This window comes from Apostichopus japonicus, chromosome 19, assembly GCF_037975245.1.
Source record: "Apostichopus japonicus isolate 1M-3 chromosome 19, ASM3797524v1, whole genome shotgun sequence".
Lineage (NCBI taxonomy): Eukaryota > Metazoa > Echinodermata > Holothuroidea > Aspidochirotida > Stichopodidae > Apostichopus > Apostichopus japonicus.
Window position 1 is genome coordinate 7,336,116 of NC_092579.1, and position 12,875 is coordinate 7,348,990.

General features: G+C 39.0%; 1 protein-coding gene across 1 annotated transcript; it reads left to right on the top strand.

Annotated features, from left to right (window-relative positions):
* Nucleotides 1-384: 384 nt before the first annotated feature.
* Nucleotides 385-2,768, top strand: LOC139960540 (alpha-(1,3)-fucosyltransferase C-like). Its single transcript, XM_071958978.1, has one exon. The coding sequence runs from the start codon at nt 1,330-1,332 to the stop codon at nt 2,671-2,673; it is 1,344 nt and encodes a 447-aa protein (XP_071815079.1). The 5' UTR covers nt 385-1,329; the 3' UTR covers nt 2,674-2,768.
* Nucleotides 2,769-12,875: the final 10,107 nt, after the last annotated feature.

Sequence of the window (12,875 nt, forward strand, 5' to 3'; positions counted from 1 at the left end):
ACAGTGTATAGTGACAGACTCTTCCAGATATGTCAGCTCTATATATAGGGAAGACCTATACACTACAAGCCCACATTCACTATTTGAAATTATATGGTGAAGATTCGTACACTTCTTCCCTGAAAGTTGTGAGCAGGGTCCCACAATTACGAAAATGTTGCTGGTTACACGTTGACAATTTGATTTACGATAAAAATTATACCACGAACTTGATATTGACACATGCGAATACTTTTTCTTGGGGGGGGGGGCGGGAGAAGTATTTTTAACTTCATTTATTGAATAATTTAACGGGTATGTAAAATACCTCAACTGGTGTCTCTCAAATCTTACAGTCCTTATTATAGTGCATAATCTATGCACCGTCATTTAAGACAAAGAGAGTGATTTAATTACATTCAAGATAGAAACAAAATATCCTACGCTCAGTCTCCTGCAGCAATAAGCAGGTTTGTCTTATTTATTTCCGTAGAGTTAAGTAATGTTTATCGACAAACAACCCTTTGGAAAAAATATTTGGCAATATTTCCCGCTATATTAATTAACTTATCTATAAGATATCTGTTATCTGGGTTCAAAGTTGAAAGCAACGGCCCTTGATCAATTTTATCGATACAAAAAATATATACCATGTAAATATGACCAACGGGTTATAGATAGACACCTTCATCTAACTCATGTGACACCTTGTCTATACAAAAGACAAGTATGCTGTTCCTTATCCTGAATCCTTGCCAAACCGTACCATTAGATAATATGATCGCATCAATATCACAAGAATTGTTCACAATAAAATCAGCAGTTTCCTTCCGTTCTATCTGTCTTTTCCATTGGTGTCTAAGTACTTGACCATGCCTGTGAGCTGTAGTTTAAGAGGTGAGATCAAACCACTTATGCACCGATAACAGATGTAAAACATTATCGAAATAGTACAAAGGTAGCACTTTTAACTTGAGTTTGTTACTGTGTTCAGTCACGGAGGCACCAAATATGTGACCAACAAGGCCGTCCAAATCAGAATAGAAGAAGCATGTATATATTTACAAGGAAAGATTACATTTTTAACTTTAAACTTTAACCAGGATGGACCGAGAATGAGATAACTATAGGCCTATACAAAGTCCTACTTACTGTTTTTACCATTTAATCTTTGGTGGAGGCTCTTGTAACACCTATATAGCTTATCTTCGGTGGATGCACATATTGCATGTGTATCTACACAATATATTCAAAACGGCATTTCTTGAAGTCACAAGTGGTACGGTATCGATTATTCTATATTCCTTGGATGAGCACGCTTGGTGTGAACAGAAATAAGTAAATTTCAGTATGGCTATCGGAACAGATAGGAAGTGCCTCAATGTTTTACTCGTCGTAATGACTGTCGTTGCAATATTACTAACCTGTGGAATTCGTACCTTGAGATTTGAACAATATCCAAAAAGAAAAGGCACCGCTAACTTTACCGTCTTTGAATTACGACCGTGGGATGCATATAGCAAAACACTGCAACATGTGCAAAATGAAAGTTCATGGAATCTTTCATATACTCAAAACAGAGTAGTTCCTGATCAAAGGGTAATTAGTGATACTTTAATTGCCGCCGTATTTTCTTGTAATCCCTATTGGGTATCTCTCAGAAGATGTTTTCCGCGAACCTTCGAATGTCCGGATACAGATAAAAGAATAACTTTTATTGCATCAATAGAAGATGAAAGCGCTATAAAAGATGTAGATGTGGTCATATTTGCTACTAGTGTAAACAGCTCTACATGGGAGAGAGCTATGGCTGTCCGCACGCCTCATCAAGTGTGGGTTTATAGCACTGCCGAGAGCTCTGGAAACTCTCCACAGGTGAGAGAATCTATGGGAGGAGGGGGCAGGGGATCGGCACGCCCTTTGGGATTCAATGGATATAAATTCAACATGTCATTCACTTACCATTCTAAATCTGAAGTCGTGGCTCCGTTTGGGGAGTACATTCCATTCAAGGAGGGAATAATCATGAAAAATGTCAATATTACTTCGAAATTACAATCGAAGAAAATGGTCGCTTGGATAAGCAGTCACTGTAATCCAAACGCTTTGAACAACAGAACAGGTTTTGTCCATGATCTTGCCAGATTAATCCCAATTGATATGTACGGAGCTTGTGGTACAAAGGAACATTTACCTCGTGGCAGTAGTGCAACAGCATTGCTTCAAACATACAAATTTTATATTGCTTTCGAAAACAGTTGTTGCTCAGAATACATCACCGAGAAATTTTGGCAGGCTTTGGCTGATTACGAGCTGGTGCCGATTGTGGTTGGAGCTTCGAAAACGGACTATGAGCGAGTCGCTCCACCGTATTCTTTTATTTTCGCTGACGATTTCGACTCTGTAAGAGATTTAGCAAGATATATTCGTAAAGTCGCTACCAATACAACTCTGTACAACCAATACCATCATTGGCGGCTGATGGGTGAAACATTTCTTTACAAGAGTGTTCGCGTTTATCCATTTTCGTCGACCGAAGGAGCGTGCGCACTTCTAAATTTCCTGGAAGAGAATGCTTGGAAAGGGGACCAGTCACTGAGCATGGGCATTGACCCATTCGGATCAGAATGGTTAGGCAGTTGTGGTTTGTGTGGTAAACATGATTGGATGACTGCCTATCGTCGTCACCCTTAACTTAAAACCACATTTTGTAATATTACCTCACTCTATAGTGGAAAGCCATTTGCTCAAAACAAGAGACTTGATGGTTAATTATTCATGCGTTGAGAGGTGAGAGTTTGTATAACGCGTGTGTATGTTCTTCGGGGGGGGGAGGGGATGGGGGGTTGGAGAAAGTTAATTTGATAAAGGGAAGCAGAGAGGGGTGGTGTATGTCACGTTTATTGTCTCAATCGTCAGATTAGATTTATATTTTTAACTCTTCATATATAACTTTGTGATTACAGTTTCGTCCAGTAACGGGTTTTTATTACATTGTTGTAGAGGTGTTTTTAAAACAGATTACTGATGTTATTTATGTAATTACGTACAAGGGATGCGTACTTAATCTTTCGCTTAACATTAATCTATGTGTATGAATTAATCCTGATCAGTTACATCATGACATTATACTGAATGCTCTTAGTCCTATATGCGTATTGTTATAAGAACAACGGTGTAATGCCAGTAGGAGTAGGAGTAGGAGGAGGGGGAGGGGGAGGGGAGGGAGGGGTTTATATATATCAGCGTCAAAGTCGTCCCTTATTGACGCAATCTACACAAAATAATGTTCACTTCAGCCTGTTTGGGCTTTAAGGAATAAAAGAACGACGCGACGGGGCAATTAACACTACCACGTAGCTTCGAGGCATCATCTATACGTTATTGACGTACTCACGGCGACTAGATAGCTTCGACACGAGGAATAGATGACGTAACCACTGCAATTGCCTATAGCCGATCGGCAATAGCTATTTATTGACCTTGGTATTGGTTACCATAAGGTATCTATTGACATTTCATTATACATATTTACAAATTATCCACGAAATCAGCGTTTAAGTCGTAACTTATTGACGCAATCTATACATAATAATATTCACTCGAGCCGGTTTGGGCTTTAAGGACGGTCAAAAATACCGTTTACATTGACCAGACTTTTGATATTTGTATACAGAACTTTGACCCATTGACGAAATGTAATTCTAAATTTCATTTTTTAATAAAACTTTAAACATAAAATCCCAATTGACTTTGTCAAAAGCCTTGTGCTGATCTACAGATATCAGATCACATGGATTACCTTTCATATTAGAATACTCAATAATATCACGAACCGTTGCCAAAATAGTATGAATGCTACGGCCAGGCACAGAACACGTTTGAAAATCATTAACAAATTTAGACATAACTGTTGACAATCTTGCTTGCAAAGTCTTCGCTAACAGCTTATAATCAGTATTCAATAGACTAATTGGTCCAAAGGATCACCATCTTTCTTAAGCAAACTTACAATAGCAGTTCTCTGCGACTCGGTTAGAGACCCCCTATTGAACCCGTCACTGAAAACATCTAACAAATCTTCTCCAACTAAGTCAAAGAAAGTAACATAAAATTCACAGGGGAGCCCATCGCTTCCCGGGGACTTGCCATAGGCCATAGAAACTAGAACCTTCTTAATCTCGGTTAGCTCAAGAGGCCTTTCTAACGTTTCACACTCTTCCTTAGATAAAGCGCTTTAACGCAGCCCAAGAACTCGTTTTGGCATTGTTCGTCTACACTAATCTCCTCTATATATAAGTTGCTATAAAACCCATGAAACACTGTTAACATATCCTCATTAAAGACCACTCTACCTCTGGAATCCCGTATACTATCAATGTTGTTTTGAACTTTACACGTGCGTCTTCTCGTTTATAAAAGAACGCAGACGGTCGCTCCCCCTCTTCAACAAACCTGGCTCTAGCCCGAATTATGGCCCCTCTGCTTTGCTCTCTTAAATTACGATCAATCTCAGCCCTGTTCCCAGTAATACAAGTTTCCTTTAGCTGAGCTAACTTTTGTCGTCTCTCCCTCGCACGACGAATACCATGGGTGATCATTAAATCCCTAATTTTTCTCTTTATCTCTTCCCACCAATCTGAAATTGACTCCAAACTTGACTTTAAATTACCCCAAAGAGCATAATAGAACTCTAACTCTTTACAAAAGTCAATATCCTTTAGAATAAAAACATTGCATTTCCAAAGGCCCTGGCCTTTGTTTGGAGCACAAGGGATAACAATAGAAACCCCAATAGCTTTGTGGTCAGAGTAAATACAGGGAATACAACAAGAATCTGCCAAGGCCATATCCTTTGGAATGTAAATCCTATCAAGCCTGCTGCTTTGGACTTGACCCGGGTTTTTCCAGGTATATCCTGCTTGTGTTGGATAAGATACCCTCCACGAATCGATCAAATTACTAAAAGATAACAAAGACTCCAACTCATTTCGACCCACAAAACCAGAAAAAAAGGCGAGTTTACCAATCTGTCCTGATCCTCCATAATACAGTTAAAATCCCCTCCTAATCTGTAATATAATAGGTTCTCTTCCCCGCGTGTAAGTACTCATATTATTGAAAAAAACACGCTTTTCTGACCCGGAATTGGGTGCATAAATGTTACAGATACGTAATGAAAAACTGGAGAAAGTACACAGAACAGAAATACAACGCCCGATATCGTCATGGCGGATCTGAGAATAAGTATATTTCAATTTATCGGAAAAGGCGATCAGAACCCCACATGAATGTACCGAATAAGAAGGAGAAAAGAAAACCTTCCCCTTCCAGCTATTTTTAAAACTATCAAAATCGTTTTCTCTCAGATAAGTTTCTTGCATTATTACAATATCTACATTCAAAAGTTTTACCCACTCTGTTATACGAGCTCGTCTTACCGAATCTCGCAAGCCCCTTACATTAATACTCAGTATAGATACGTTACAATTAGATTTACGACTCATATCCATTTATAAAAAATATTTGTCGAAAAACGCTTTACCATGCTGAAGTACATAACTTGGATGTTCGTAAGCCAAATGGATTATCCAATCTTTTGGATCACTCATGACCCCCTTACACCTTTCACTGGGCATGTAAATTTACCCGGTTTTGCACCGGCGTGCTGTTCTTCTAAGTGAAGCCCAATATCCTCAAATTAATGAAAGGCCTCTTGACAACGTGGCTGAACACATGATATCCATTTTGCTTTCTCTGACAAATCGAAATATTTTCTACGCGAGAAATACATGAAAAGAAATACACGTAATTGACGTACTCATGGCGACTAGATAGCTTCGACACGAGGAATAGATGACGTAACCACTGCAATTGCCTATAGCCGATCGGTAATAGCTATTTATTGTCCTTGGTATTGGTTACCATAAGGTGTCTATTTACAATTCATTTTACATTTTTACAAATTATCCCCGAAATCAGCGTCTAAGTCGTCCCTTATTGACGCAATAAACACGCAATAATGCTCACTCGAGCCTGTTTGGGCTTGAAGGGATAAAAGTGCAACGCGACTGGGCATTTAACACTAACACGTAGTTCGAGACATCATCTACACGTAATTGAGTTGCTCACGGCAACTAGATAGCTTCGACACGAGAAATAGACGACGTATTTACTGCAATTGCCTATAGACTGTCGGTAATAGCTATTTATTGACCGTGAAAACATGAAAACAAATTATACCTATTTAGTTGAAAGATTGAAAAGGATTCAAATGGTGCATGTCCAAAAATTGTGCAAATCGAAATATTTTCTACACGAGAAATACATGAAAAGAAAAAATGTTGACGGGGAATCGAACCCGGGACCTCGCGCACACCAAACGAGAACCATACCTTTAAACCAACAGGCCATTTCTACATAGCTCACATGGTAGCTCAGCCTACGTAGCTTCGACACGTTGGCCTCAAACCATTCGGTAATAGCTATCGGCATACCTTCGACACGAGAAATAGATGACGTAACCACTGCAATTGCCTATAGCCGATCGGTTTTAGCTATTTATTGACCTTGAAGATGGTTACCCCAGTGTATCTATGTTCAACTCATCTTACATTTTTACAAATTATCCCCGAAATCAGCGTCTAAGTCGTAACTTATTGACGCAATCTACACATAATAATGTTCACTCGAGCCTGTTTGGGCTTTAAAGAATAAAAAGTCAACGCGACTGGGCATTTAACACTAACACGTAGTTCGAGACATCATCTACACGTAATAGAGTTGCTCACGGCAGCTAGATAGCTTCGACACGAGGAATAGACGACGTATTCACTGCAATTGCCTATAGCCGATCGGTAATAGCTATTTATTGACCTTGGTATTGGTTACCATAAGGTATCTATTTACAATTCATTTTACATTTTTACAAATTATCCACGAAATCAGCGTTTAAGTCGTACCTTATTGACGCAATCTACACATAATAATATTCACTCGAGCCTGTTTGGGCTTTAAAGAATAAAAATGCGGCGCGACTGGGTATTTAACACTACCACGTAGCTTCGAGACATCATCTACACGTAATTGACGTACTCATGGCGACTAGATAGCTTCGACACGAGGAATAGATGACGTAACCACTGCAATTGCCTATAGCCGATCGGTAATAGCTATTTATTGTCCTTGGTATTGGTTACCATAAGGTGTCTATTTACAATTCATTTTACATTTTTACAAATTATCCCCGAAATCAGCGTCTAAGTCGTCCCTTATTGACGCAATAAACACGCAATAATGCTCACTCGAGCCTGTTTGGGCTTGAAGGGATAAAAGTGCAACGCGACTGGGCATTTAACACTAACACGTAGTTCGAGACATCATCTACACGTAATTGAGTTGCTCACGGCAACTAGATAGCTTCGACACGAGAAATAGACGACGTATTTACTGCAATTGCCTATAGACTGTCGGTAATAGCTATTTATTGACCGTGAAAACATGAAAACAAATTATACCTATTTAGTTGAAAGATTGAAAAGGATTCAAATGGTGCATGTCCAAAAATTGTGCAAATCGAAATATTTTCTACACGAGAAATACATGAAAAGAAAAAATGTTGACGGGGAATCGAACCCGGGACCTCGCGCACACCAAACGAGAACCATACCTTTAAACCAACAGGCCATTTCTACATAGCTCACATGGTAGCTCAGCCTACGTAGCTTCGACACGTTGGCCTCAAACCATTCGGTAATAGCTATCGGCATACCTTCGACACGAGAAATAGATGACGTAACCACTGCAATTGCCTATAGCCGATCGGTTTTAGCTATTTATTGACCTTGAAGATGGTTACCCCAGTGTATCTATGTTCAACTCATCTTACATTTTTACAAATTATCCCCGAAATCAGCGTCTAAGTCGTAACTTATTGACGCAATCTACACATAATAATGTTCACTCGAGCCTGTTTGGGCTTTAAAGAATAAAAAGTCAACGCGACTGGGCATTTAACACTAACACGTAGTTCGAGACATCATCTACACGTAATAGAGTTGCTCACGGCAGCTAGATAGCTTCGACACGAGGAATAGACGACGTATTCACTGCAATTGCCTATAGCCGATCGGTAATAGCTATTTATTGACCTTGGTATTGGTTACCATAAGGTATCTATTTACAATTCATTTTACATTTTTACAAATTATCCACGAAATCAGCGTTTAAGTCGTACCTTATTGACGCAATCTACACATAATAATATTCACTCGAGCCTGTTTGGGCTTTAAAGAATAAAAATGCGGCGCGACTGGGTATTTAACACTACCACGTAGCTTCGAGACATCATCTACACGTAATTGACGTACTCATGGCGACTAGATAGCTTCGACACGAGGAATAGATGACGTAACCACTGCAATTGCCTATAGCCGATCGGTAATAGCTATTTATTGACCTTGGTATTGGTTACCATAAGGTATCTATTTACAATTCATTTTACATTTTTACAAATTATCCACGAAATCAGCGTCTAAGTCGTCCCTTATTGACGCAATATACACTTAATAATGCTCACTCGAGCCTGTTTGGGCGTAAAGGGATAAAAGTACGACGCGACTGGGCATTTAACACTAACACGTAGCTTCGAGACATCATCTACACGTAATTGACGTACTCATGGCGACTAGATAGCTTCGACACGAGGAATAGACGACGTATTTACTGCAATTGCCTATAGACTGTCGGTAATAGCTATTTATTGACCGTGAAAACATGAAAAAAAATTATACCTATTTAGTTGAAAGATTGAAAAGGATTCAAATGGTGCATGTCCAAAAATTGTGCAAATCGAAATATTTTCTACACGAGAAATACATGAAAAGAAAAAAATGTTGACGGGGAATCGAACCCGGGACCTCGCGCACACCAAACGAGAACAATACCTTTAAACCAACAGGCCATTTCTACATAAGCTCACATGGTAGCTCAGCCTACGTAGCTTCGACACGTTGTCCTCAAACCATTCGGTAATAGCTATCGGCATACCTTCGACACGAGAAATAGATGACGTAACCACTGCAATTGCCTATAGCCGATCGGTAATAGCTATTTATTGACATTGGTATTGGTTACCATAAGGTATCTATTTACAATTCATTATACATATTTACAAATTATCCCCGAAATCAGCGTTTAAGTCGTAACTTATTGACGCAATCTACACATAACAATGTTCACTCGAGCCTGTTTGGGCTTTAAAGAATAAAATGCGGCGCGACTGGGCATTTAACACTACCACGTAGCTTCGAGACATCATCTACACGTAATTGAGTTGCTCACGGCAACTAGATAGCTTCGACACGAGGAATAGACGACATATCCACTGCAATTGCCTATAGCCGATCGGTAATAGCTATTTATTGACCTTGGTATTGGTTACCATAAGGTATCTATTTACAATTCATTTTACATTTTTACAAATTATCCACGAAATCAGCGTTTAAGTCGTAACTTATTGACGCAATCTACACATAATAATATTCTCTCACGCCTGTGTGGGCTTTAAGGAATAAAAATGCGAAGCGACGAGGCAATTAACACTACCACGTAGCTTCGAGACATCATCTACACATAATTGAGTTGCTCACGGCAACTAGATAGCTTCGACACGAGGAATAGACGACGTAACCACTGCAATTGCCTATAGACTGTCGGCAATAGCTATTTATTGACCTTGGTATTGGTTACCATAAGGTATCTATTTACAACTCATTTTACATTTTTTACAAATTATCCCCGAAATCAGCGTTTAAGTCGTAACTTATTGACGCAATATACACGCAATAATGCTCAATCGAGCCTGTTTGGGCTTAAGGGATAAAAGTGCAACGCGACTGGGCATTTAACACTAACACGTAGTTCGAGATATCATCTACACGTAATTGAGTTGCTCACGGCAACTAGATAGCTTCGACACGAGGAATAGACGACGTATTTACTGCAATTGCCTATAGACTGTCGGTAATAGCTATTTATTGACCGTGAAAACAAATTATACCTATTTAGTAGTAAGATTGAAAAGGATTCAAATGGTGCATGTCCAAAAACTGTGCAAATCGAAATATTTTCTACACGAGAAATACATGAAAAGAAAAAAATGTTGACGGGATATCGGATCCGGGAGCTCGCGCACACCACACAAGAACCATACCTTTAAACCAACAGGCCATTTGTACATAAGCTCACGTGGTGTTCAGCCTACGTAGCTTCGACACGTTGGCCTCCAGCCATTCGGTAATAGCTATCGGCATACATTCGACACGAGAGATAGATGACGTAACCACTGCGATTGCCTATGGCCCAAGGGTAATAGCAATTTATTGACCTCGGTAATGGTTACCATAAGGTAACTATTTAGAAATCATCCCCGAAATCAGCGTCTAAGTCGTCACTTATTGTCGCAATATACACGCAATAATGCTCACTCGAAACTGTTTGGGATTGAAGGGATAAAAGTGCGACGCGAGGGGGCATTTAATACTACCATGTAGCTTCGAGACATCATCTACACGTAATTGAGTTGCTCACGGCAACTAGATAGCTTCGACACGAGGAATAGTCGACGTATTCACTGCAATTGCCTTAGCCGATCGGTAATAGCTATTTATTGACCTTGAAGATGGTTACCCTTGTGTATCTATGTTCAACTCATTATACATATTTACAAATTATCCCCGAAATCAGCGTCTAAATCGTAACTTATTGACGTAATCTACACATAATATTTTATTTATTGACCGTGAAAACATGAAAACAAATAATACCTATTTAGTACTTAGAATGAAACAGATTCAAATGGTGCATGTCCAAAAATCGTGCAAATCGAAATATATTCTACGCGAGAAAACAAGAAAAGAAAATTAATAGAATGACTGGGAATCGAACCCGGGACCTCGCGCACACAATACGAGAACCATACCTCCTAAAGGTCAATGATGATCACGTGATCACCATGAAGCTTTTCGCGAAATCCTCGATTTAACTTTGTTTGAAACGACAAGTTTAGACCTGATTGGACAGCATTTGCCTCTTCGGGTTTGACCCTATTTTTCAGATATGTGTAATATTCTTGATGATAATTATGATTCAAGAGATGATTCAAAGAGGAGTTGTTTTAGCTGTTATAACCACAGTATTCAGAGTGTCTCATTATACCATAGAGGTAAAACCTCCATGATTATACACACTCATTGTTCTTAACTACTTCTACTAACATGCGTCATATGTCATATACAAACATTCCTAAGAGTGACCACAGCCCCATGCTTCTTAGGGTAGGTTGGTGGTTACAATAACAGGACATAGTGTGGTTGCTAAAGGGTGGTGTAAAATACAATACTGCAGAATGAGTACAAAATGTTACATCTCCCTTTTTTCAGTTAAAATAAATTTAAGGACTTGGATGAGAAACCATTTACTTATACAGAAAATACTTGAATGATAATAACCTAACACTGCATAACTATAAAATCAATTTCTAGCAAAGATTTGACAACTGGTTCTAGGTTACAAAATTACTACCGCTTTACTACCAAATATAATTAAATTCCTTTTGTCACATTTCATAGTCACTGTGCCAACGTGGTTTTGTCTTTGCTCTAATACTTCTTTGAAAATCAGTGTTCGTGGTTTGGTCCTCTTAAGAGGTTTGTTCATTGTCAGAATTAACTATGTCATTGTCGTCATGTCTGTCATAACTAAATGTTTCACCAGTTTGAAGTAAATGTTTGCGCTTGCGTCTATACTGTACACCTTCAGCTGTCTCTACATAGTATGATATGGGCTGGTCAGCCTTAGATACAGGTACAATATATAGTGGCTGGTTTCCAACCTTTGTCAGTCTGTAGGAGAACATTATCTCCTGGTTGTAGTTCTGGTAATTTCTTTGTCTGTCGGTCATAATTTGTTTTTTTTTTTTGTGTTTGTCTCTTCTCTACAAGTCTTTTGTGTACTGTCTCTGGCTTCAGTACTTTCGGCCTGAGTAAATGTTCAGTTGTTGGAAGTAGGGTATTTGTCCTTCGTCCAAACAGTCGTTGCTCAGGTGATCCGAGAATATTATCTCTTGGTGCATTCCTGTAGTCTTATAAAGCTAGGTATGGATCTTGTCCACCCCCCCCCCCTTGCCTCCTTTGCACCCCTTTCTCTGCCATGCCATTAGACTGAGGATGGTATGGACTAAACGTATTGTGATGAAATTTGTAAAGTTTCGAAAAAATGTCAAATTGCCAACTTTTGAATTGGAGTCCATTATCTGTGATAAGGACATCTGGAATACCATGACGGGCAAATTGTGATTTGCAATGTACTATAACAGTTTCACTCTTAGTATTAGGTAAATGTGAAATTTCAAAGTAACCAGAGAAATAATCAATTAAAATCAAATAGTATTTCTATTCCACTCAAAGAGATCAGCACCCAGCTTCTGCCAAAGTCTTTGAGGAATCTCATGAGAATGTAGAGGTTCTTTTGATTCTGCCTCCTGTGTGTGTTACAGATGGAACACTTTGAAATTAAATCTTCAATTTCAGCACTCATTTGAGGCCAAAACATAATGTCCCTTGCTCTTCGTTTACATTTATCAACACCAAGGTGAGCATTGTGGACTTGACTTAAAATACTGGATCTTAGTTTAGTTGGAATAATTAACTCCTCTAAACGATAGACCATCACTTACAGTGATTTCATGTTTATAATTCCAGTACGGTTTTGCACCTATATAGGGATGTCTGTCCTTGAACTAGGCCATCCTTGTCTGGTTAGCTCAATCAGCTCTCCCAAGGCTTCATCACCACTTGTAGCATGCAATATTTCACTCATTTTGGTTTTATAAATTG

What these genes read in the sequence shown, in the direction of transcription:
- LOC139960540 (XM_071958978.1), top strand. Translation starts at nt 1,330, where the DNA reads ATGGCTATCGGAACAGATAGGAAGTGCCTCAATGTTTTACTCGTCGTA.